The 25770-nt window shown below is 35.1% G+C and overlaps 5 protein-coding genes across 6 annotated transcripts; 3 read left to right on the forward strand and 2 right to left on the reverse strand.

The window, feature by feature from the left end:
- Positions 1-188: 188 nt before the first annotated feature.
- On the forward strand, positions 189-1179 carry LOC119636271 (wnt inhibitory factor 1). The gene is made up of 3 exons (XM_038031572.1): positions 189-580; positions 648-755; positions 820-1179. Exons 1-3 carry the CDS (start codon positions 189-191, stop codon positions 923-925), a joined length of 606 nt encoding a protein of 201 aa, XP_037887500.1. The 3' UTR covers positions 926-1179.
- A 4977-nt stretch (positions 1180-6156) lies between these two features.
- On the forward strand, positions 6157-10572 carry LOC119636569 (troponin C-akin-1 protein). Its single transcript, XM_038031977.1, has 3 exons — positions 6157-6436; positions 9824-10143; positions 10230-10572. Exons 1-3 carry the CDS (start codon positions 6422-6424, stop codon positions 10399-10401), a joined length of 507 nt encoding a protein of 168 aa, XP_037887905.1. The 5' UTR covers positions 6157-6421; the 3' UTR covers positions 10402-10572.
- Positions 10573-13052: 2480 nt separating this feature from the next.
- LOC119636167 (origin recognition complex subunit 1) lies at positions 13053-16659 on the forward strand. Its single transcript, XM_038031354.1, has 6 exons — positions 13053-13399; positions 13499-14381; positions 14434-14618; positions 14683-15682; positions 16098-16411; positions 16467-16659. The coding sequence occupies exons 1-6, from the start codon at positions 13255-13257 to the stop codon at positions 16616-16618; spliced, it is 2679 nt and encodes an 892-aa protein (XP_037887282.1). The 5' UTR covers positions 13053-13254; the 3' UTR covers positions 16619-16659.
- LOC119636165 (GPI ethanolamine phosphate transferase 2) lies at positions 16555-21370 on the reverse strand. Its single transcript, XM_038031351.1, has 9 exons — positions 21022-21370; positions 20809-20953; positions 19975-20208; positions 19599-19915; positions 19316-19530; positions 19063-19259; positions 17677-18319; positions 17155-17609; positions 16555-17073 (listed from the first exon to the last, which is right to left on the reverse strand). The coding sequence occupies exons 1-9, from the start codon at positions 21186-21188 to the stop codon at positions 16642-16644; spliced, it is 2805 nt and encodes a 934-aa protein (XP_037887279.1). The 5' UTR covers positions 21189-21370; the 3' UTR covers positions 16555-16641.
- Positions 21371-22023: 653 nt separating this feature from the next.
- Positions 22024-25700, reverse strand: LOC119636166 (peroxisome assembly factor 2). 2 transcript variants are annotated; one of them, XM_038031352.1, is made up of 6 exons: positions 25611-25700; positions 25340-25497; positions 24460-24966; positions 23639-24400; positions 22325-23579; positions 22024-22256 (listed from the first exon to the last, which is right to left on the reverse strand). In XM_038031352.1, exons 2-6 carry the CDS (start codon positions 25358-25360, stop codon positions 22111-22113), a joined length of 2691 nt encoding a protein of 896 aa, XP_037887280.1. In that variant the 5' UTR covers positions 25361-25497; positions 25611-25700; the 3' UTR covers positions 22024-22110. The 2 variants fall into 2 exon arrangements, with proteins under 2 accessions (XP_037887280.1, XP_037887281.1); XM_038031353.1 differs by lacking the exons at positions 25340-25497; positions 25611-25700 and having other exon boundaries at positions 24460-24766; positions 24833-24915.
- Between the last annotated feature and the right edge of the window lie 70 nt (positions 25701-25770).

Here is a 25770-nt window from a genome sequence, read left to right on the forward strand (position 1 = left end):
ATTATCCCATTTTGCGGCCCATTTTTTGGTTTTTGATTATTCCGCCTCTGCATGCGTATATAAAACTTTCGCTATCACTGAAAAAGCAATTTAATTAACACGTCAAACCTCACCCATATTTGTACTTTAAAAGATCCGCTATCTACGTATAAACACGTGATTAAAATTTTTCGCTATAATAAATTAAAATGTCTTTTGGATTAACTACAACTATACACATTGTAGCCTTTCATCTTATTGTTCGAGTCTTAAGCGTGGCTTTGAACTTGAATCCTTCCACTTCGTGGTGTTCCGATTATGAAATGTTGATTGTGAATACGCGACATTGTGTATCTCGTTGTCCTTTAAAGTGTATTAACGATATTTGCTTCGAAGACGGCGTCTGTCCTTGCGAAAACTTCTACATGACTTCGGGTGAAAAAGGTTTAATATGCAGTCGGGAATGTTTACCAGGCTGCAAAGAAGCTGGAGGCTATTGCGCCGGTCCACAATTATGCTTATGTCCGGGAAAAAGTACATTTTTTGATAAATTGAGGCAAAAATGCAGAAAATTATCCTCGGTTAAGGATAAATGTTTGGGGTGAGATGGCAAAGCTGAAGTTATTTATCAGATATCAGAAATGGAAATGATTTTCTATGTGTTTCAGTCGTTGTCTTTATGGTAATTGTGATAAAGACGGAGCGTGCACTTGTTTTCAGGGCTATAAGTATCAGCAAAAGCCATTCGGCCAGTTATGCATGCCAGAGTGTAAACAGTAAATATTACGTTTATATCTACATGAAGATATGAAGTAATAAAGAAAAATTTTGTCTTCGCAGAGATTGTGGTCGCTTGGGTTATTGCTTCCTTCCAAATATGTGTGCTTGTCGCAAGAGTTCCTATCATTACGGCCCTGATGGTGTTTGCCATCGGGACGAAGATTAAATTTATTATAGTATTTGAAGAGATAGTGCGTGCAAGCGCAACGAAAATCTCTTATCAAAATACAAATGAATGAATTTTATAAAAGTGAAACGACCGTCTTTTTGCCATAACAACAAAAAAAAAAAAACCGCTGATAAAGAATTTATGAAGACGTTCCTACTCCATAAATAAGAGCACTATACCGCGTTTAGTAATCTCTTTAAAGCAGAGGTTTCGAATCGGGGGAGACGGAATCTGTTGACGCGAAAGAAACTAAAATTTATATTTTTTTATTATTTGAAGTGTGATGAGAAGCGATCGCCACGACTTGAGAGGAGATGTGGCAATGAACAGGTTCACCAACATGGCAAAAAGATGGTGTAAAACAAAAAGATTTGCAGACAGTGATCCAGAGCCCTTGGTTCAAATAAATAAATAGGTGACTTGGTATAAAGGCGCCAAATCTTGATTCGAATACATGTCGCTGGGACCAGAACAGAGAGCAGAGCATAGCTTGATCAATTCATGAAACAGAACGCATTAATAGAGTTAGTGGATTGACGAACAATACTGATTTTCAAGATATCTTTAACAAAAATCCATCCCTTGGAAACGTAATTATTCCTCATTACTGAAATGTGTTAAGTGAACCCGAACACGTAACGTGCCACGTACGCAATATTATAAGTAGACACGAGCTTCCTCTAAGGTCTAAGGTGCCATGAAGAACGACCAAAAGTATGAGATCAACAAAAAAGGAAAAAGTGTCCGTTTATTCTCCTCTCTTTGTATGCAACTCTTTAATATGATTTTAATTTTATTATTATTATTATAATATTCTTATAGTAATGAAATAAATTCTTAAGCTAAAGTAACACAAGATGAGCCCCAGCTACAATTGAACACATGTTCAATTACTGAGAAGTGTAAACCAACATGTACGCTTGTTCCCATAGATTAAACAAACACATGTTCAATTATTGAGATTTGTCCATTGGCTAATATTATGCAAATATTATTTATTGCAATTCCAATGTATCCAGGACAGGGTTATGTGTGAAATAAATGGTCTTCACGGCTTTGCTGACATTTACGCACTCTTTTGTCGAAATTTTCCCAGCCCATTACGCATTGTGTGCTGAATTTCGTTGATGCACTGTCGAATCTCCACCTTCATTGCGCGGATGGGTATGGGCATAGCAAGCAGACCATTTCGCAAACTACATCAGTAGCTTCGCTACGGCCAATAATAAAACGTTGATCTTTTGTGGTTGTTTCTAATATAATCTTAATATCAATATATAATTGATGCAAGGAAGTCTAGTCGTTGCCATGGCTACATTCCAAATTCCAGCAATTCGTCTCTATGAAAAAGGGGTCCTTTGGAGTTTGCTTCCAGCCAAAAGTCTCCTGCCAAACTTTAAAGGACCGAGATGAGCAAAATTAGTTTTCTCCCGGAGAGCCGCAGTAGCGTAAGATTTGCAAACCTCTGCTTTAAAGGCAGTAAAATTCAAGAGCAATAACATCCGCGAGTTTTGAATGTATTACGTGCTTTGCATACAGTAAAGTCTTTTACTATGCTCAAAACAAAAGATAATCTACGGGTGAACTTTTCCTTTGCTTGCATTCCTTGTGTCGCATTGCGAATGAATGAAACGAAAGAAGTGGGCATGGCAGTAAGAAAAATGAGCGAATATAAGAAAAAAAATAAAGCACGTGTGATAAAATGAAAGATTGCAATGCATAAGCTCTGCACAAAAGGGCACAAAGGTACAAAGGTAGACTAGAAAAAAAGAGGAAAGAAAGTAATATATCACGTTCCCATTTCTGATCACTTTATTAGCAATAACGTGTAGCGATTGCAATACGAGTTTTAAAAGAAGTTTAAAACAAAGCCGTTTTGCGTTCAAATCACTGCCAAGCGAGTAAAACAAGACTTAACTGTATACGTTTCTACAAGCACATGTATTCCTATTAGCAAATTTTTAAAAAAATTTATTCACCCTTGTCCGCGCTACACGTCACCTCATCATTCTAAAAATATTAAATTAAAATTTGAATCAAATCATGATCATCACTATGTTGGAGAAGATGATAAGTCGCTCGTATAGATTAGCTGGAACTGTTGTATATAATTGTACCCTACACCGCTTGGACTACAGGATGCATTAAGTTTGTGCGGATGTATGTAACACGCAAAAGGACTTAAGATAGACCCACCTTTTATTATATCAAAAATGATTCTGAATCGATTTAAACCTGTCTGGCGTCTGTCCGTGAAGCATACACTCAAGCGACGGGTCGGTATTTTTGAGATATTTTGATGGAATTTGACACGCTGATGTGTTTTGGCCCAAAGGTGAGTGCTATTGAAAATGGTCTGGATGGGTCTACTTTATCGACCTATTTAATAAAATCGTTATATGAAAAAAACTTCAATTTTCAAAATTTTTCGACAAAAGTGGCTCAGTACTAATATTTCTAAATTCGTATTGAAAGTTTGGATGGGCTGGGGCAATTTATTGAGCCTCTCCGAGCTATAACGAAAACTGAAATTCATGTGATCAAAAGAACTAAGTTCCAATGCTTCATGATGAAAATCAGATTATAATGATAATTTAACCTGCATCAAATTGGAATCTTCTCGGCCTATTTTTTGGATCCACCATTATAGTTTGTTTTTTACGGAAATGGATCCATCATCGGGCAAGACAGTCCTGGTATTATGATGAAACTTAACTTATACCAGAAACTTAAGACAAAAAAAAATTTCACTATACCAAATTTGGGCCACCCATGCTTATGTTTAGATAGTAGCCTATATAACGATTTGTACGAAAATATTTGTTTTTTGTGGCAGAAAAGTTTCAGTTTTAACATTTTATGAGGAAATTTGACCCACAATAGCAATTTGATGTAAAAATTAACTGTGCTGAATTTTGAACACGTACCTCAATTTTTGAACTCATATTAGCACAGCCATTCTTACGAAGGGTAACCCTTTATTTGCAAAGAGGTCTAATTTTTAATATTCAGTTCCATAATAGTAAGCTGATATAAAAACAGGCCATAATTTTGGTTTTCTATGGCAAAAATAATAATTGTGTTAGGCAATGTGGTGTACGGGATGTAATAGTCGGCTTAGCCCAACTATAATGTTTCCATGTTTGTTTGATAAAAGTATGTTCAGGAACGAGTGCTGTGGCTTTTACACTTGCCAGCGAGAAATGGTTCGCATTGACGCAATGGGTTTCTTCTCAAGGGATTTATTATTCTTCACCTATTTTCGTCACAAAATACAAAAAATGCAGTTTATTCAGACGCGCATGCTTAACTCGTTTCCAGAAGTGACTCCCTGTAAATCAGAAACTGATTGATTCTGACTTGATTCTTACAGCAAAATGTACATACGACCGCACAAACTTAATATAACCTTATCGCAAGCGGGATCTAGGGTATAATAAGATTTTTTTTTAATGTACGTACGTACGTTATTGTCATGTATGCGATGTTTACTTAGTAGCAATACTTGATTATCGTTTTAAATCATGCATGGCGTAAACGAAGATTCGCATGGAATAATTTCGTACAATTTTTCACTCCATCCATGGGGTTGCGTTAACATGTGTTACAACTATGGCCGACGCAGCTTTTCTCTCTTGTGTTTTTTTTTTTTTTTTTTGTGAAAGCCACCGCAATTTTGTTTTTGAATAACTATTGAAAAAAACTTTTAGGCTAAAGTGTGAAGGTCTTGTCTCGACTAACCGCTCAATGATCGTGGGTATAAATCCCAAATGCGGTAGAGGTTTAACACTTTCATCTAAGAGTTATTTCTTTGGCTAAATTAATTGTAATAATAACACTAATAGAAACGTGTAAGTAGTTAACTGAGAGTATCAACGTCAGAAAAAGTTCATTTAAGTGTTCGTCTTATGTGTGAAATAAATTTGAGAAAAGAGCGAAGAGATTTTTATTCACAAAGTAGCATAAGTCTGCAAGGTGGCCAGAATTCTTGGATAGATCTTTTGCCGGAAAAAATCAAATCTAAGTTTTGAATAAAAGGCGGACTTCTTCTCCTGTAAAGCCATAATTTAAAGAAATGTTGTATGAACCGGTGTAGGTTTCTGTAGGACCACAATTGTGATGTTGCTTCTATTTTATTTACGCAATTTAAGAAAAACTGATTTTAATTACGTTAAACAGTAGGTTGAACAATTGAAACGGTTCTTCATACCTTAAAGTGCACATTTCTTATCTTTAAGTGTTAACATTATGATATTCAAAAGCCTTCAATGTAGTTTGTTATATTACAAACCCCAGGTGTAGTTGTTAATTTGAGGAAGACGGTCTGAGATGCCATAAAAGAAAACTTTTTTTTATTTTTATTTTATTTATTTACATATAAAATTAAGTTTAAATAAATTAACAACCGAATTCAATGGACTCTTCCAAGTAAATCTTATGCTAATTATTGTTAACAACTAATACAAGGTGCATAAAGAGAATTAAAGAAAAAAAATTACGAAAAATATAAAATGAAAAAATTTCATGTGTAAGTAAATAAGACCGAGAGAAGAAGAAAAGCATTTGCATGTATAGCCCGAGTTGTGAGTCAACCCCTAAAGCGTTGCAAACACGCTTCAGCTGGACAACCGATAACAAATTCAGTTAATTTTCGAAGGATACTAAGATATTAAGACAGAATCCGATATTGAGATTAATTAAGAGATATAATTTGGATTTTTGTGAAGGACTCTGAACGGATTGAAGGGCTTGTAATTACTTCGACGTTAACTAAGCGTTATGAAGATAAAGCTCTGGGAAAACCTTATATGTGTCATTTGCGGTAGATTCAAACTCGCTTTTGTCAAATCGATCTAAGATTTCTTGTGCGAGCTCCTTATCTTTCTTTACATTTACATATTGGCCACCATATGCTCTAAAGGATCAGGCTTTTCGTTTATCCTAGTCCCGAAATCTTCCCTCGTCTTTAGCTACTTTATTAAATCACCTGATTTAAAATCTCATTCACTTTTGCTCTTTGTTTTAAAGCGATTTCGTAAATACTCTCTTCGCTTAATAATATGTTCACCAGAGAGAGTTCAGTTTTCATTACAGTTACTCTCATTGTTTTCAAAGGCTTCTAGATTTTTAAAAAGCGAATATCGAGGCAAACGCAATTTAAGCGAATTTCTGTTCCATACATTTATGAATCTCTTAAAAATTTTATCAAGCAAAGCTCTTGACAGACGCTTTCCTCTATTCAAGTATAACTCTTGTCTTTTCGCGTAAATCGTCAATTTCGTGAATGCCTCGTCTGTGAAATTTAGTTCAACTTGTGCTCTCCAAAGGTTCGCATTCGCTTCATTTCTTAAACGGACAACAATTCGCAAGTGCTTTCCAAAAATATTATACGTATAACTAGTGTCTGCATAAGTGAACAAAAAAAAAGGAAAAAATTGAACCATAATTTGATTCCTTAATTCCTTAATTTCTGATTTGGCAGACACACAAATTATGTGCAACCTTAGGGTAAGAGTGAACAATCAAAAAAGCCCTTCACAAATATTTTTTTTTATTAATTTTAACCGGTAAATTTTGATTATCAATATCAATCTCATACTCGCTAACAAGTTTTCTCTTTCTTATGCTCTCTCTTCTTGCCACCCAAGATTATTACCTGCGTACATATATATGTGTAGCACTTTTGTGGATTTAGATATCATGGGCTTAAATAGTGAAGAAATATGTAAATATGTAAATATTTTCATTTTTCTATCAAATTTACTTAGCGTTTGTGTAAAGGGATATCATATTTGTTTATGAATATACGGATAAGCGTCTAAAAATTGGCGATCAGTGGGTACACTTTAGCTTTCAATAAATTTCCCTAAGTTATTTTTGAACCGATAACGAACGTGGGACATCAATTGAGTTAAGATTGTACCCAAGTAAAGTTACACTGATGGATCCACAAATTTTGCAAGTAATGTTTAGATAAGAAAGGAAACGGCGAAACCTGACCAGTTCCGTTTTTATTGGACTGCGTTGCGTAGTTTAACAATTTTGCGTTTGCCATTAACATATGGTGGTGCTGCTGCCTTTTTGAGCATTCGGTAAGCATGTAAAGTTATTGGATATACTTATGTACGATCGGTTTTGTTGCTTTTGTATTTTCACGAATAGGAGTTGTGTTGTTTTTTCTTTTTTTTTTTTTAATTTTGTTGTGGGTCTGGACTAAATATTGTTTTTGAGAGCCTACGCAAGTAAACAGACGGCACTCGTTTGAAAACCTATTATTAGTCAACTTTACACTAAACTCATTATTTTGACGGAAAAAAATGCAACAAAAACTTAATGTCTCTTTACAATGGTTTGTAAATATTTATGGATTACAACTGTAATTTATACACCACCTGTGGTGCAAAGTATGTTAACTTTATGCGGACATATGCAACACTCACCTCTCCCCCCCGCAAGTTTGTCTGTCCGTTTGAACAGTCCGTTCGATGTCTACCTGCGTGAATTGGTGCCTGCAGGTCGCAATTGTTGAGATATTTTGATGAAATTTTGTACGCTGACGTATTTTGAACCAATGGCGAAAACTACTGAAGATGACTTGAACTGGCCTAACTTTTAGCCCAGTCCACACGTGACGCCTTACTTTGAAAAAATTGAAATTTTCAAAATTTCTGCGGGCTTTGGTGGAATGTATGCTCTTACATGAAAATAATTACCAAATCGAGTGAAAATCGTGCTCCGCGAAGTGGTGTAGGGTATCTAATGCTCGTTCTTTCCCGACTATAGTATTCTTATTATTTTCTATTAATTATTTATGATTCACGAGCTGTTTTTTTCTTATATGGATCGAACACCGTTACCCATTTAGGATGTTTAGCTGTGCAAATATGAGGATGGGCCGTTTCTTTGATGTCCTTAATATAGCTGCAAGACATAGATAAAATACGTTTTATGCACAACGAAGTTAAGACGTTAATGCCGCTTTTCACCTACTTTTGTCGTAAAATACCTAAAATTATACTTTGTTGTCATGTAAGGGTTCACTTTTTCACGAAGGTGTACTTTATATGGAAAATAGTCGAAAAAATGTCCATACCTGTCGAGCCGCTATTCGGATCCAGTTTCCACAGTAATATATTAAAAAATAGAGTTAATTGTTGTGTGAAGGTTTATTTTTTGTAAGAACTTTTACATGTGGGAGCTTTCAAAAAAATGGTTCCGTACTATTTAACCTTTCCACATTTACTTAAGTTCCCAAAATATTGTTTTGTACTGATTTTTGCCGGAAGATATTAGAAATAAGGGCTTATGTGGAGAATAGTCGTAATAATGGTCTAATCCCAACTTCCAACAGCGCCCGTCCGAGCGCATTATATTTCATCTCTGTTCAAAAACAAAAATACAAGGAATAATTTTAGGCAGACATGTTAAAATAAGTCACAGAATAAAAGTTCGTAGCGCCGTTTTAATGACAACCCCATTATATAAGCTACTTTAATCTTAATTCACAGCGAATCTCAGCATGATATAATTGGAGGAGAGTGTAAGAACAGTGTTATAAAAAATTTTCTATGTATCCAAGTGGTTGCCAGTAGATCTAACTTTTTTAGGATACCATCGGGGGTAGAACGCGCCTCTCAGTTTGTGATGGGAATCATGGCAATAATTAAAATGTTATTGTTTATAATTTAAATTCATTTATTTATCCAAACAAGCTATATATAAACGTAAATTATTATACACAAGCCATATATTTTTTGATTTCGAATAATATAAAAATGGAAAAACCTTCAAAAGATAAGAAAAAGCGTATTTGTTAATGCAAGTAACGAATAAACTTTGTTTCAGTTCATAGCTCTTGAAGAAATTATCATAAGTGACATTGCGGTTGTTGCTCCAACGTGGTATGCACAGTTCTTCAAAGCGCCTCTGGTACACATTTCGGGTCGATTAGGTTATTCCTGTTCAAGATACGGGATTCTTTTCTGACTATAAACCTGTAGAACACACGATGAAAGAGAGTTACTGAAGACATCATGATCAAGTTCAAAAGTACAACGACATTTTTCTTTTTGTGATAATTGATAATTAATAGTAAAGTAATGCAAATAGAAGCATTCTTGTAAGCCATGGCCTACTATTAGACACCTTACACCACTTTACTTAATACAGTCAATCGTATAACGAGTTCTCAAAATAGTGCTTTGTTTAGGAAATAGTCGAAAAAATCGTTCGATCCAAACCATTTTCAATAGCGTTCCTTTTCGGGTCAAAACTTGTCAATATACCAAATTTCAGCAAAGTGTCTGAAAAATTGCAATCTGTGCGATGAACATAGACTCACAAGACGGAGAGGCAGACGAACAAGATCAATTTAGAAAGTGATTCTGTATAATGGAAGATGGGTCTCTCCTAAATTCCTCTGCGTGTTAAGTGCATGCGCATAAGTTTAATACATCCTGGCACGAGAAATGGTGTAGGCTAAAAAAGCCTGCAGTGCTAAGTTTATGTTATTTTTCTAAACGATAAAGAAAAATATATTTTTATATATTATTATAATAAAAACACTAAAGCCGTTCCACCCGTTATTTTTTGCTCTAGAAAATGAAAAAAAAAAAACACGCACAGCTATCAATCATTTTAACGAACATTCTCTACCGAATTGATTATATTATACATGCATATATATATATATATTTGTTTTTCGTACACAACCGGTTTTAAACGTCATCTTTTTAACTGCAAGGCTTGCGTGTATAGAAAAACCTGTTGCATTTAAGGAAAACAAAACAAAAATTAAAAACAGCAATTCAACAAAAATTCATTATAACAGCATATAAAAAGTTTTTCTACATAAGAAAAGTCATGTGAATTATTTCGAATTTTTGCTTCTTTCAGAAAGCATCTTCAGTTCTACAAAAGTTATTTGTGTGTGGAACTTTAAAATACGGCCAACCAAGTCATTCCATTTTGTCTAATAATGCCAATGGCTATGCAAAATACTGGTGTCGTGCCACAACCGCTGAGAAGCTGCCCCTGGTCATAGCTACCCGTTACAACATACCATTCCTGCTGAATAAACCTGGCATAGGATTTTATGTCACTGGTGAAATTTACGAAGTAGATAATAAGATGTTAAAGGTTTTAGATGATTTAGAAGATTGCCAGGATATATACACGCGGGAAATGCTCGACATGAATATTGGTGTCGGAGAGGGGTGAGAGAAAAAGTTTGCGAAACTTTGCTTCTAAGATTTGCGATCAAAAATAATTTGTTTTTTTTTTAATTTTTCAATTCACATAGCACGGTACCCTGTTGGGTTTATTTGCTACAAAAATATCCGGAAAAATTATTGAAACTTGAATACCTGTCAAGCTATGAAAACAATGAAAAACATCCATACGTGATACGTCATCAACGCCACCATAAATATCCACCAAACGAAGATCTCTCCTATACTGCCACTGCTCAATAACAATTTAATGGCTGATCATCACTTGTTATATAAAAAGATGTGTACTTAAACGTTTTTCCGGTATACAAAGTTTTTACATCTTCTCTTGCGTAATATCATTGATACTTAAAATAATGTTAAAATTAAATGAACAACACTTAAAGATATATATACAATAACGAAAAAAATATAAATATGAACATATACACGTATGTATATACATTACATTATATAACTTATAAAGAAAGAAATAAAATGCATTCACAAACCTCTAAATAAATTGCATAATTAATGTATAATGACGTATGTTCTCTCGAAAGAATAACAATCATTCATATGTATTTTTAAGAAACACATTAACAGAGTTTTACATAAGACAAAAAAAAGCGACACCAACTTACAAATGTGTAGGCATAGGGAGCGTCAGCAACATAGACATTAGCAGAAGGACTAACACAATAAAAAAGAAGTTTTTACCAAAAAGCTAAGAGAATGTAATACACTCTACTTCAGCCAAACTGCAGAGCCTTCTTTTACGAATCAGCGAAGGAATAATATTATGTGTGAATTTTATCAATTAACTTTTCAATAAACACTTAGAGTCATATGCTTATTTACTTCGCTTAACTGTAAAACTCCATTACTTTGGTGATTTCTTTCTTTCGTTATTTTTTTTTTTTTTAGAGATTGCATTTCTTTCTACTGAGCCCTACGTGCACATTCTTCTGGCTGCGGCTAATAACTCAGAATTTCTTCTTTGCAATGGCCGCCAGCTTCCTTGTAGCACAGAAAGCAAGAATTTTTGATAAGAATGTTTTACCAGATCCATTAGAAAATACACCTTCGAGTTTAAATAATGATTTTCACACACACATTAAATCTTTTGGCAGATATAATTTACTGTTTGAATTTAAAGTTGAACGAAGTTTAAGAAAACTTGTCCTACCTTCCCATCCTTTCAGGCTATTAGCTGATTTATTGATGAGTTCTAGTTCTAGTTTTATAACAAAAGTGATTGCGTACATTTCGGCGTTGAAGGTATAATTTATAACAAATGGTTGGAATTTAATGGCAACCGCTATTTATGTATTCTAATAATAAAGTAATTTTCAACGCTTTGGCTGAACAGGAAAATAAGGGAAAAAGGGGAAGGTGGCTTTTCACTTCGTCTAACTTCTTTGTGCACTTGTAAAAGGGCTTTGATTTCTCACGAAAAATCGTTAGGTGGTTTTTCCTTTACACAGTTTGTAAAAGAAAGTACCATGTATTGAGAATAGAGAGGGAACAGAGTTGCTTTCAATAAATATCAACGCTTCCAAGAGAGAAATTGGAGTTTGTTTCTGTTTTCCGATAATGATTTCTCTTGAAGTTTTTGCCGTTTTACAGTTGTTAACGTTGTAGGTTTTGAGCTGGTATGGATGATGATGACAATTCGAAAAGTCTTTCCCCGATCGCTTGATTCTGATCACCAGTAATTAACCAATTCAATATTTTGCAAAAATCTGCTTTCGCACTTTTTGTGATGACACTTTTTAAATAATTGAAAACAATTAAAATAGTGTGAACCAGCGAACGAATTATCAGTTTTTGAAATCTTTTCTCCACACATTTTTGGAACAAAAAAATTACATTAAATGAAATTGTTGTGATAGAACTGTTAAGATATAATTACAAATTTTTCTTCTTCATCCGCAAATTAACAAGCGAAAATTCGCAGAGTTGCATAAAAAAGATCAATGTGAACACTAAGTGGGCTGACAAAATGAAGCGTCATTTTCGTTTTCGGGTTAAAAACTCTGAAGTGATAAGTACAATGGGCACTCGCGCTATCATATTGTTTTAAAGGAAACTGCAAGCAAAAATATATGGTTTATAACCAAAAATGAGAAAATCAACGTAAACATATACAAATATATAAATATATATACATATATAAACATATTTGTAGATGTATATATTAGACAGATATATGTAGATATATAAACTGATGAAGAAGTCAACGTTACTGAATTTGGACACTGTAGATCTGTTGTTGAAATATTATCGCATATAACGATTCTCACGAAATATAGACCATTATGTGGTAAATATTGTCCATGGTGGTAATCTGAGATAAACACTGAAGGAACCAAATTTTGACCACATGCTTATTTCTTGACCCACGGCCCTTATAGCGGTTCTCTTAAATAGAGGCATAGTGCAAACCTAGTGTTTTATGATGGAAACTGAAAAATAACAAAATTTTTGGGAAATCAATTAAGTTTGCAAAATTTGAATCACGCCATGTTGTAGGTATCACCCAATATGCGGGTTTTTAATGAAAAGTATGCCTTTGAATGAAAATAATGTGTAATTGTCATTGCAACATTTCCGAAACGACAACTACATTAAGCGAATTGGTGCAGGATATGTAATGGCAGCCTGGTCCGATTATAATATTCTTGTGTGTTTTTTTCTTGTCGACTCCTTTCATCAACGATAAAATAGAAATAAAATCAAAAATTAAACGAAAAAAAACACATATTCGATGTTCAGAAATCGAAACCGTTTTATAATCGCAAATTTTGCGTTGTATTGCATCGGAACCGTGTTAAACGGTGGACACCTGTATCAATTTATATTTCAGTAAAAATTTTTCGACTGTCTTTTGTATGTTTTATCAATTAGTCTTTGTTTTCGTTGAGAGTTGCCATTTGCACAATTTTGCCATCTATTGAGTAATTTTTTTAGTAAATGACAACTGATTTGGCGCCAAGTTAATGATCAGAAAAGCAAATTGTTTCACTGCCGCGACTAAAACTAGAAAATCTTAAGCTTTTTTAAAAATTACAAATTTGCTGACCCAATCAAGGAAATTCATAATAACAAAGTGGTATGAGCGAATCAGTTAAATGGATTGGACCGTACAATCCCAACGAGAGTTGTCCGCAGTTGCTCCGGGAAGATGTGCTTTTTTACGCCAAATGTATCGTTGGTCCGTTGACGTTATGTGTGGGTGACTATGTGTTAGTCTCGAACGGTATGGTTAATGGTAGCCTCGCCAAAATATGTTATAAACTCTAGCAAAAATATGAGAAAAAACATCAAAATTTAAAAATGACATTTTTTTTCATTTCAGCTGACGCTCGCGAGCCAGATACCGTGGAAGGTTGTGACATTGCAAAGATTTTGCATATGTACGAGTTGCGAGAAATATCTAATCGCGATCCTTATCGTGCCATCGTTCAATGGTATTCAAGGCCGCAGTCCATTCCTGCTAAACATTTCGATGACGATGACATATGCCTAGACTTTGAAAAAGAATTAATAGAAGAACATCGTCCTTATGATCCGGACATATCGCTCGAAACCATATTTCGTAAATGTAGCGTTTTGTATGGCACAGTCGACTGCTTTGCTACAGACCTGTTGGAAAGCTCTAACACAAAGAAGACGTCTTGCCCAACTTTCGTATGTCGTTATAAGTTTAGTAAAATTAAAAATAAATATCATTTGCTGCCTTTGGAGTTTGGGAATGTTGGAAGTATAGAATCAGGACGCAGCACACGTGCATCTAGAAGAAAACAAACTGATAGCAAAAGTGCTTCCGCTAAGAAGATACGGCGTTCTACTGTGACATCAGAAAATGCGCGGCTGCATCCAGCGTCAGCAGTCGTCCATCCGAAGGACTGCAATTATTTTAAGAGTCAGAAAGTATCTCCTATTAAAATTGTGGAAAGACGTAGGGTGGTATCTGCAACAATAGCGGATATAGCCAATAGTGGATTGTGGACAAATCGTAACACAAGTACAATAAAAGCCTCACCTCTATCAGAACAAAATATAAAAGTAACTCCAGCCATAAAAGCTTTAAAAGCACGCCGTAATCTTAATTCGAGTTTAGAGCATGCGGCCAACGATACAGCCGACTCAGATTGTTTGAATTATTCCATAATCAAAGATACACCAGATACGCAAAAAACACCAAGTGAGATGAAAATAAAGCTAAGGGTATCTGAAAGGTAAAGTAGGGAACGATATTTTAAAATAATCATTTAATAAAATTGATTTCAGACATCGTTTAATTTCTCTGGAGAAAGATCCGTTGGCGTTAGAAAATAACACGAAAGAATTTATTGATTTTGTTGAAGCTCGTACCGATCTTCATGAGACGCCTACTAAAAAGTTAAGAGAAAGTGCTACTCAGACACCAGTACATAAACGTAAAAGTATATTAAAATCGGCAACTAAGCGTGTTGGTATGTTTCAATGAACTATATTTTGTTAATTACTTATTACGGTTGTCCTTACTCCAAACTGAAGGCACTCCAAAACGCAACATACATATGTCTAATATTGTGGAAGAGATGATATTCGATAAACAAGACGTTCTTTCCACACCAAAACTGAAATCTAAAAGGTCTTTGGCTTTCGGAAAAGAGAAGGATATAGAAAAAATTCTACTGGAAGTCACTCCCAAGAAACCAGTAGAGGAAACACCCAAGCGCGTGCAGCGTTCAAACTCAAAATACGTTAAAGATTCTGAAACTCCCAAAACACCTAGCCAAAAATTGAAAATGATAAGGTCTGGAGAATTAACGCCATCATTTAAAGAACGTGAAGGTATTGAGCACAGTAAATTATCGAAAAATGATTTACAACTGGCTCGAGAACGTTTACATGTCTCCGTTGTACCACTGAGTTTGCCTTGCCGGGAAAAAGAATTTGAAAATATTTATACATTCTTAGAAGGCAAAATTAACGATAAATGCGGTGGTTGTATGTACATCTCTGGAGTACCGGGTACAGGCAAAACAGCCACCGTCACTGGCGTTATAAGGGCTTTGCAGAAACAAGTACAGGAAGACATGTTACCTGCCTTTGATTATTTGGAGATTAATGGCATGCGTTTAACAGAACCACGTCAAGCTTACGTTCACATCTACCGTCAGCTGACTGGCAAAACAGTAGCTTGGGAACATGCTCACGCTTTATTAGAGAAACGCTTTATGACAGCTGCACCACGTAGGATTACGACAGTTTTGATTGTGGATGAATTGGATATATTATGTAACCGACGTCAGGATGTAGTTTACAATCTGTTGGACTGGCCAGCAAAAACAGCTGCATGTTTAGTTGTGGTAACAATAGCCAATACGATGGACTTGCCTGAACGCGTACTAATGGGCAAAGTAACTTCTAGGTTGGGTTTGACACGGCTCACTTTTCAACCCTACACCCACAAGCAATTACAAGAAATTGTTACGGGGCGTTTAGGTGGGTCAGAGGCTTTCAAGGGCGAAGCCATACAACTGGTAGCGAGGTGAGTTGAAAGAACAACTTTTTTTTGTTTTTTGGTGTGGAGTGAATCGAGATGTCCTCTATTCGCGCAATACAGTAACGATCAAAGAGAAATGAAAGAAGACGTGGAAATAGAGTAGTCGTGGTCACAGGCTAGGGGATAATCTTACCGACTGCACATTTACTATATCTACGACCACGGCGAACTCTACCACACAGATTTGAATTCACGGACATTGACATGGTAGTCGCGATTTTCACCTAGTCGGCTACTTCTTTTTTGTATTGCCTTTTGTATCTCAAAGTCAACTTTATTTTTTAATCTTATCTCCACATTTAATGGCTGTGAAAAGACTTTCGCCCTTAAAAAAGAAGTATATTAAATCATTTTTAAGTAACGTTTTTTTTTTTTTTTTTTTTTTGTATTTTGAACATAGAAAAGTAGCTGCCGTCTCAGGAGACGCCCGGCGTGCTTTAGATATCTGCCGTCGTGCCACTGAAATAGCAGATTCTTCAAAAGGTAAAGAAATATGTGTGAATATATTGCATGTCCAACAAGCCCTGTCGGAAATGATAGCCAGCGCTAAAGTGCAGGCCATTAAAAGATGTTCTCGCCTGGAACAAATTCTATTGCAAGCCATAGCTGCGGAAGTTACACGCACCGGCGTAGAGGAAACGTATTTTATGGGAGTTTATACGCAATTTGAAAGCATTGCTAATTTTGTGGGAGGAATCTTGGTACCAAACACAGGTTTGTTGAAGAATCTTAATATATAGATTTAATCTTAAGAGTGGAATCCTCTTAGGACAAGTTTTACGTTTATGTTCTAAATTGGGCGCAGAGCGATTGATTATTTGCGAGCATACGCGTAATGATATATTCCAAAAAATTTTATTAAACGTCAGCACGGACGATATACACTACGCTTTAAGGGTAACACCGGAGGCAACGCAATAAATTACTACATTTTTATAAATCTTTTATTTAAATAATTTAAAGTACAAAGTTGTTACAATAAAATTTAAATAAAATACTAAGATTTGAAAACACTCATAGATGGCCTTAGGGGCATACACTGAATATATAAATAGATGATAACGGAATGCTATTAGTAGCCACCAATACACAGCAACTGGTACGACAGTGGTCGTTGTGTATAAGTTCAACACTAGATACAAGTCTTCCTCAGTGCTTTCAAATAATTGCATGTTAGTTATTTGCTCCTTTTCTTGGCGAATTGGCAATGTCTGCACTTGCGTATTAAACATGTGCCATACTAAATACAAATACGCGTTTATTTGAGCGCAATACATATTTAAAGTAATTAAAGAGCCTACAATTAAAGCATTGTAGGATTTTAAACCTATATAACCAGGATTTATATTTATCGTAGACAACTTATTGGTATTGCCCTGAGAAGTAAAAAAAGGAAAATTTGCATTATTTTTAAAATTTTTAAAACTAAACGCATAATTGGTCATTTGTCCTATTACCTGGAAAAAGTAAAATGTATTCGCTATAAATATGGTCAAGACTGTCTTTAAAATCAAAATATAACTTCGATTGTAAAGACGTTTGTCTTTTAAATATAAATTATCACAGAGCTGATAGCTTGTCTCTAGCATGAATATTAAGGCTGGCAGAAGAATTACGTTATGGGGATCATGCAATAAAGCCGACACCAATAAGCAGCATGTTAGATTGGTTTTCAGAAGTGCTAGTAAATTAAAAGTCGCACCCAAAGAATGATTACGTCCACGTTTACAACAGATGCCTGAGTAGTGTATGCAAGCTGTTGTCAGAACGCCACACCAAAAGATTAGTAAAGGAATTCCGGGGTATTTCGGGGACTGACGGTAACCGAAAACGCTAAGCAATGCCACCAAACACGTAAACATTTGAAGTGGGGAATTGTATTTACGCAACAGCCACCATAACATGCTCAAGCCTGAATATGAAGAGAGAAATTTTTCAATTTTGAATACATATTAAGTAAATTTTTCTGCTGTACCTACCTGTCAGTAGAATTAAATCCAAATAAAATAGATTTCCTTTACGTCTGAAAATAGTCGCCAAATCCATCGTGTAGTATCCACGAGTATCGTTTGCATTCAGATGACGACAGAAAACGATGATAAGCAATAGAAAGATGGCGTTGCGCATTTCGAAAGTCTGCCGCAATAGTAACATATTTTCGCGCAGCTTTTGATTACGCCAACAATGTTTAATATTATTATGGAAATTTTGGGCAATTAAAAATATTAAAAGCGTAGGTGTCAGATAATACCAAGTCCAATGTTCTTCTTCGATCAAGGAAGAAGATCCACGCGTTGCGATTTGTATAAAAAATATAGCCGTTAGCACACTTGGTATCGATAATTTGAAATGAGCTTTGAATTTTGGACTCAGAGGTAAAATTATTTGTAAGATTAATTGGAAGAGATCCCAAATCAAATATAAACTAAAGGCCACAGGCAGCGTAATCAAAATACCAATCAGCAAGCTACGCGAACTAATATAATTGAAGTAATGACATAAATAATTGATTATAGTAGCCATGAAGCAGCATCTCAGAAAAACTGTTAAAGAAAATCCCTTCGACATAACGCATAGAAGAGGATTTTCAAATAACACATTCAGCAAAAGGGTTAAAGCGCTCTGTAAAAAAAGAATATATAGAAAAAGAAAAAAAAAAAATAAGATAAAGCAAACAAAGTGCTTTGAGGATTAAAAGACATATTTTGGTATTAAAAATTTGAGTACACAACCCAAATTTTCCCCGCCTTCTTGCAGTAATATATATGCACGATATCTATAATATATATGATGACAATTTAGAACAAAAAAACACATTCGTTTATGCTTTGGCAGAGTCTCATAGACTCTAACTACGACTTAGCGTATTTGTGAACATGAACTGGTGCGTTTGTAAAAGAGAAAAAAATTCACGACTGCGTTTAGTCTTCCCGAGAATATTTTGAGGAATAGAGCGGTCTAGCTAAATCGTGGCTTCTCTCCACGTGCATGGAAAAAGTGAAGATTTTATATACTCTGATGTGTATCCCTAAGCATTATAGACTTTTGATAGATGCTTTCCACTTTTATATGTAAGAAGTTCCAGAATCAAACAAATCGAGGCGCTAACCTGATGAAATATTTTAGAAAGAGCAACAAAGCTGTACTTTCTTTCATTACAGGCTGGGTAAGAAATCGAATAAAATTTCTCTTGATCTTTGAAATTAATTGATTGCAGAACTCAAGTTGTTGTTTGGTTATTCAAACCAAGTCTCGCCCCAAAACGCCTAAATACATTACAAGGGTTTTTTTGCTGGAGTCTATGGTGCGCATTTCTTACAATCGTGGTTATGTGAATTTTGGATCATTAGGCGTTGAAAACTTACCAATGTCGTTAGAGTTAACGCTATAGCTATGAAATCGTATTCAAATTCCACCAATGTTTGTGTTAATTGTAGCGATACTTCTTTGGAGAATCTCATATAATTTTGTTTAGCTTTTTCAAAAGTGACCAAACTAGAAATGTTGCTTAAAAGAAAATGCTTGTGAGAATTTCTCGCCTCCTGCCACCACTGATAATAGGCTATAAACATATGCATTGCGGTAATTAAATTGCCACGAATTTTTCATTAGTCCTACCTCGCTGCCGTATATAATTTATAGAAAGTTTTTTCGTCAGTTTATTCATTAAATGCTGTGCATTATAGAGCAAATGATAGAGTTGCGCCTCTTGAGTGTAACAGTCAAAAAATTCGGGTATTAAACAACTCAGTGAAGTTTCGGGTATATCGATATCTAAAATAATCGCCAAGGTTGGAGCCAAATCGATTTGATTGTGTTCACTCAGAGATGGGCTAAGAAAGAATAAATAAATAGAATAGGAAAGTCTTACAAAAATTATTAATTTAGATAATTCAGATACCGTTTGTTCTTGGTTAAGCATTTTGGTTGAAATAACATTATGGGTACATTTACTTCTTCCTTCTCATTGCCACCATGACCTCCACCATTACGCATGCCATGATCAGCAGTAACCAATAGCAGTTGATTTTCAAATGTTGGATTTTTTGTTATATATTCTACAACACTGTCCATTTCAAGCAATTTTTTGAAAATTGTATCACTCTCTGAGCCTTCAACGTGACCGATATGATCTAATCCTAGATAATGTAGAATAAGAAAATGCCAATCGTTTCGTTGTATTTCCTGCTTTAGAGTATCAGTTATATTGGAGTCACCCTAAAAAGAAGAACACAAATTATTTTCCATTTCAACGGTGAAGTAATTTTTATATTTACCAGAAAAAAATCGTAAACAAAAAATGAATCTATGTTTTCATAACAGCGAGAAAATTCTCGCGGAAATAATTCTATCCATGTGCGATCGCCTGCAAATACTGCCGTCTTTTCTTTCGCCCTTAAACGATGCAACAGTGAATCTTTTAAGGCAGTTGTGTGTCCTAAATTTAACACGATGTCTATGAAATTTGATACAGCTCCAGTGACAATTGATTTCAAACGTGGCATAGTGACCTACGATAAATAAATAAAACGAGGGACGAATTTGACTCTTCATAATACTCACTTAGGATGGATATGTCGTTTGCTTTACTAAAATGTATCAATTATGAAATAATAAATACATTGACGAGCGCGAACGGTATTTTCGTATACACTGTTGAGCGAGAACGGTGAAAAAGTTTAACCTGTGTTCTACGGTAATCGTGGTGTTATCACCATGTTTTGAAAGAATCTGTGTATTGAGCAACTTAATGTATATAGTGTTGCGTAGCAAATAGGAAGGTACGTAAATTGTAATCTTAACCAGTTTCCAGCAAGTCAATGCTAATGCCAGTGCAATAAGCCTTTTGTTTTTGTCAATAAAGTACTCGCGCCCACTAACTAATGTTATACAATTGCTACCTCCCAGCCTTCGAATGGGATTTGGCTTCATATGTAAGAGCCAGCAGTAGCTGACTTACTACCCGTATGGACCGATAATATCTGTTTCATCTGTCGAAGGAAAATAATTTTTTCCTTTCAATTTGCTGCAGCCGAAAACGACTTTGTAATCAAAATACCACCGTTCTGAGCACATAACAAATAAGAAATAAAAATGAATCATTAAACTACCGTAGGTATATCAACTTTAAGGGACAGAAATTTACAAGAACGATCATAAGCATAAGGCATTTTCGAAGCTGTAGCAAAATCAAAGCGCAAAGCGTCGATTATGAGCAAGATGACTTGCTTGGGACCGCCAGCGGGCACTTTAAGACTAAAATAAGAAGTAAAACAGAAAATATTTACATCATAAAAGTTGAAGTTATAATGTCCCCGGCTTACTTCACGCCATCCAATTCTGTTGGTTTAGTTGTTATATTGCCATTTCCATACATTTCAACAAGATGGCTTTGGCTAGCTGGAAAAAAGCCCAAGAAGAACAATAAAGAGCCGCTCACAAATAAGGTAAGCATGCAAAACAAAAAACAAGTAGGATTCGCTTTATCCATTTTTAAATAATAATTCAAAAATTTTAGCTTCTCAAGTGATACTTTTCGCTTTTAACGAATACTAAATTAAACCGTATTTGCATTTTTTCAATAATTTGAAAAAATAATACACTTCAAAGCAGTTTTTACGATCCACGAATCAGCTGTTTAGCAGAAATCTAAACGTCAACTCAGGAAGTAAACTTAATAGTCATATGTTCTGTGGCAGTGCGTGGACGAAATGAATATTTCATTAATAAAAAAATGTGTTATTCAAAAAGTTACTAAGGTGACCAATTAAAAGACGGACGATGGCATATATTTATGAGCATCAAGAAGAAGACCGGTACAATATATTTATGATTATTTAGGATGGTCGTCATCAATTTCATCAATCATCAATGCCTTGCCATTTTCGTATATACAAGCATAGCCGAATTATATGTACGTTTATATAAACTAAAGCACAGCAGTCATCATTGAAAAAGAGAGCAGAAAATATCAATGTTTTCGTTCATTAACCAGCAAACTTTTCAAATCCGATGTAAGACAAAAACCAGCTTACATCTTACTTGCTTTTGGCCATAGCTGGTTTGGCGAAAAATTTCAACATTTCCTAGCAATACTTAGCTTAAGGATTAAGTTTCTTCAACAGACGATTCCTTTCCGGAAAATAAAACACATGTATTATTACAAAAAACCTTAAAAATCCTCGCAAGTAATTATTAATTAATTTAATTTTAATTATTTTGAAACCTAAAAATTGTAATCTACTCTATAGAACTCTTGCAAGTTTTTTCTTCAAAAATATGCATTAATGTCATCAAATATGGGTAAGCAACTTTTCAAATTAAAATTTTTCACGTTCATTGTTTTCACATTTTTATTTAAGGAGTTAATTTCGTTATGAACTGAACCCAGTTGTGTTGTGTCCTTCGAGTTGCTAAATATTGTATTGTGCTTTTAATTTGTTAAAATATTCCAGATCTTGTTTGCTTATCGATGGTATAAACTTGACGAACGATTTCATGAAATCTTCTACTTCAACTACAATATTCTGTGCGACCAAATCTTCGTCCTTAAGCTTACCTATAAGTTTGAAATTTTTGTTTATTTTTAGCAAAATGTGGATACAGAATTTATGGCAATATAGCTACCCTGCGAGTGCTTTTCTATTGTTCGCCGTACTGCTGATAACCAAGCGTTCGAACAAATGGAGTATAAATCAGCCCCAGACATATCACCTTTTAGCTGTTCCGCAATATCTTTCATATTACAATTGGCCGCTAATTTGAAACGTTTCGTCTGAGCCTCCAAAACGGCAGCTTTATCTTCACTTGTGGAGCAAGGACCTACATAAAACAGTTTGTCGAAGCGGCCAGGACGTAGCAGAGCCGAATCTATTAAATCGGGACGGTTGGTTGCTGCCAACACAAAAATGGGTTTATTACAGTCCCCCAAATTGTCCATTTCGGCTAATAATTGGGACACTACTCTATCCATAACGCCGCCGGAATCACCTGCCACACCACGATTTGGAGCTAATGAGTCCAATTCGTCCAAAAATAATACACAAGGAGCCACGGAACGAGCGCGCGAGAAGACATCCCTAACATTATGCTCACTTTGACCAACATACATATTGAGCAGTTCAGGTCCTTGTACTGCTAGAAAAGTTATATTACATTCGGTAGCAACCGCCTTAGCTACTAAAGTTTTCCCTGTGCCAGGTGGGCCATACAATAACACACCAGAACGACGCAAATTTTTACTTATTAGGTGTAAATGTTTAAGCGGCAATCCAATGCTATTTTGAATTTCATCTTTTAATTTCGATAAACCACCAATATCTGACCAAAAGACTTTTGGTACTTTGGGTGCTCCCAAGCTATCGGCAAACGCGGATTGCATTGCATTCAAATTATGAGCAAAATGGTCATAAGTCAAAGTGGAGAAGTTTTTCTGTTTTCCAAATTTTGATTCGCGTATAGCGCTTTCATATAACTGCTCTAAGTCTCCTAAAATAAAGCCTTGTGTCTTATCGGCTACCTCCCAAAGTACTGATTTAATGAACGGCCATCCCGGGCAGAATTGTGGCAAATAAATCTCCTGCAACTCCAGCGGATATAGCGGCACGTCTGATGGTTGTTTTCGGTTATATATCAGTTGCTTGTGCATTTCTTTAATATGCATCCAACGTAAAATATCGTAGCGTTCTTCTTTAGACGGATTCTCAATTCGTATAATTTCCAAGAAGAGACGTTGAATCATAGGTTTCAAATGTTTCTCGCTAGTCAAAGCCACCACTACGACGGGATGCTTGCGATCGCGGGAAAACAGCTCTTGCACTTGAATTTGAAACGCGGCCAATAAACGCAAATCTTCATTTCCTTCATTATCAATACCGAAAATCTGTGTTAAGAAAATTTCAAAGGTATCCAATACAATATAAATATTAGCATCCTACAAACCTCGAAATTGTGAAAACAAATTAGTAAGGGCTCGGTTATTAGGCTTTTGGCGAAAACTGTTTTTAATTTCACTTCTGTATGAGCAGAAATTTGTGATACAATCTCCGTGCAATCTACGCCATAGAGTTGCATACCCAAATCGGCTGCAATTCCTTTGATTAATTTAGTTTTGCCTGATCCACGTTCAGCTTGCAACATGAAAACAGGATATATATGTTTAGAAGACAAACAAGTTGTTTTGTTAGGTAGAAAAGCGTCTATAGAAGAGCGTAAGGTGGAATATGGCTGCTCCAGACCCAAAGGAAAATTTCTTAGTTGAAAAATTTCATCCAATTGCTGACGCGGTAAGAACTGATGAGTATGCTTTATCTGCACCAAATTCGAGAAACCCTTAACCGCCACTGCTTGCATTTCGAAATCACTCCCTTTGCCTTCCAAATGAACGCAACGAAAATACAACTGATGCAAATAAGCGAAAATAGGATAATAATGCGAGTATTGAGCAGTGCCTACCAACTCGGCATTGATTTGTATGCGATACGTGTGACCTCGATGTAAAATACGCGGTGTGCAAAAATAATTATTAAGTATTAAATCGCAAACTTCCTGTGGTAGCTCATAGGGATTTATCAATAAATATATATGAGTTTTTGTAGCTATGACAGGCACATTCTGACTTTCATTAAAATGGTCCAATTTGACCCAAAATTTTCTAATTGTCTTTACATTGTAACGGTCCATTAGATTAGCAAAAAAATTTTCCTGCCATGACATAAACGAAAAGAATAGTAAAAGAATAGAGGAAATAACGACATACTAACCTTTACGTATAAGCATTGTTTATGACATATTTTAGCAGGTATTATTTGTGTCACTAAAGTGTTGTCGTGGCTTGTATGAAACATTTGCTTTACTATGCTTTCGCTTCCCCCATTCTCATACGATTTGGTAGCAGCTTGAAGATCATCTTTAGCATAACTTACTTTTAGATTAACAAAATTAACCTCAGGTGAAACACAATACTCGTCATAGATGTCTGCTGCAGCAAATACAACATGTTCGGATTTAATAAATTCCTTGCTCGTTAACATTTCATATAGAGTATTTGGTATGGGAACCAAACAATATCTGTCCTTAAAATATTTCATGTAACGTTGGTAGATAGCATTTGTTAAATAACCGGGATATATATACCACGGATATCTAGGATATAACAGCTGTACGACTGCATTATAGCCCTCGATAAGCTCACGCATTCGTCCCGCATAAAGATATTTATCTTGAGGTATATCATTGTCTATGGACTGCTTGGAGGCAATAGATTTTTTCTGAAAATTTCATGAAAATATAGATAAGAATAGTGCATCGTTCTGATGAGAATCTTGATTATCCAACTCTCAAGGTAAATTTAGGAAAATCGTTTGGTTTGTATCAACAGCAGCCAGATAAAGGCAACCTTGTTGCCCTAAAGGATTATGCAAACTACGACGTACACTACGATCGCTCTCAAAGTTCGTATACGCTTCAAAAAGTTGCAACGACAGCCGAAATCGTTAAATAAACCTTTAGGGATTTGCAAAGCGTATTGGTTGCTGTAATACAAACAAGACGAAATTTTCCTTTAATTCCTGTTGGTGCATGCAATCAACAAGACTTAAACATAAATTAATTGTAAGCACTAAATAAACATTTAAAAGTTACCTGTATTTCAAATTCTACCATTGTTTTCTAATATATTTAAATTTAAAATAATACTCCCGTTGCTTAAAATATTTAAATTACAGTTAATTTATTTAAAAGCCTCCAAAATAGCATTTTATGCAATAGAGGTCGGGGTCCAAACACACAACAAGGTTAAACTACAAAATGTTAAAGAAACACTATTTTATTCACATAAACATATAAAAGTAAAAATATATTTCTTGTCCAACCAGCAATAATAACGTTTACAGCACTTGGAAATACATCTTACCTTCTTGATCACAGTTCGTTTTTTCATGTCTCAATTAGTAACTGAAATATACTGTTTTCACATTCAAAAGAAAGGACTGGGTCCGAGTTAGTGTTATTTTTAACTTAAAATTTCGTTCGTACAAGTTGTAATTGTACGCAGCTGTATAAATACTTATGCA

This window comes from Glossina fuscipes, unplaced genomic scaffold, assembly GCF_014805625.2.
Source record: "Glossina fuscipes isolate IAEA_lab_2018 unplaced genomic scaffold, Yale_Gfus_2 28, whole genome shotgun sequence".
Lineage (NCBI taxonomy): Eukaryota > Metazoa > Arthropoda > Insecta > Diptera > Glossinidae > Glossina > Glossina fuscipes.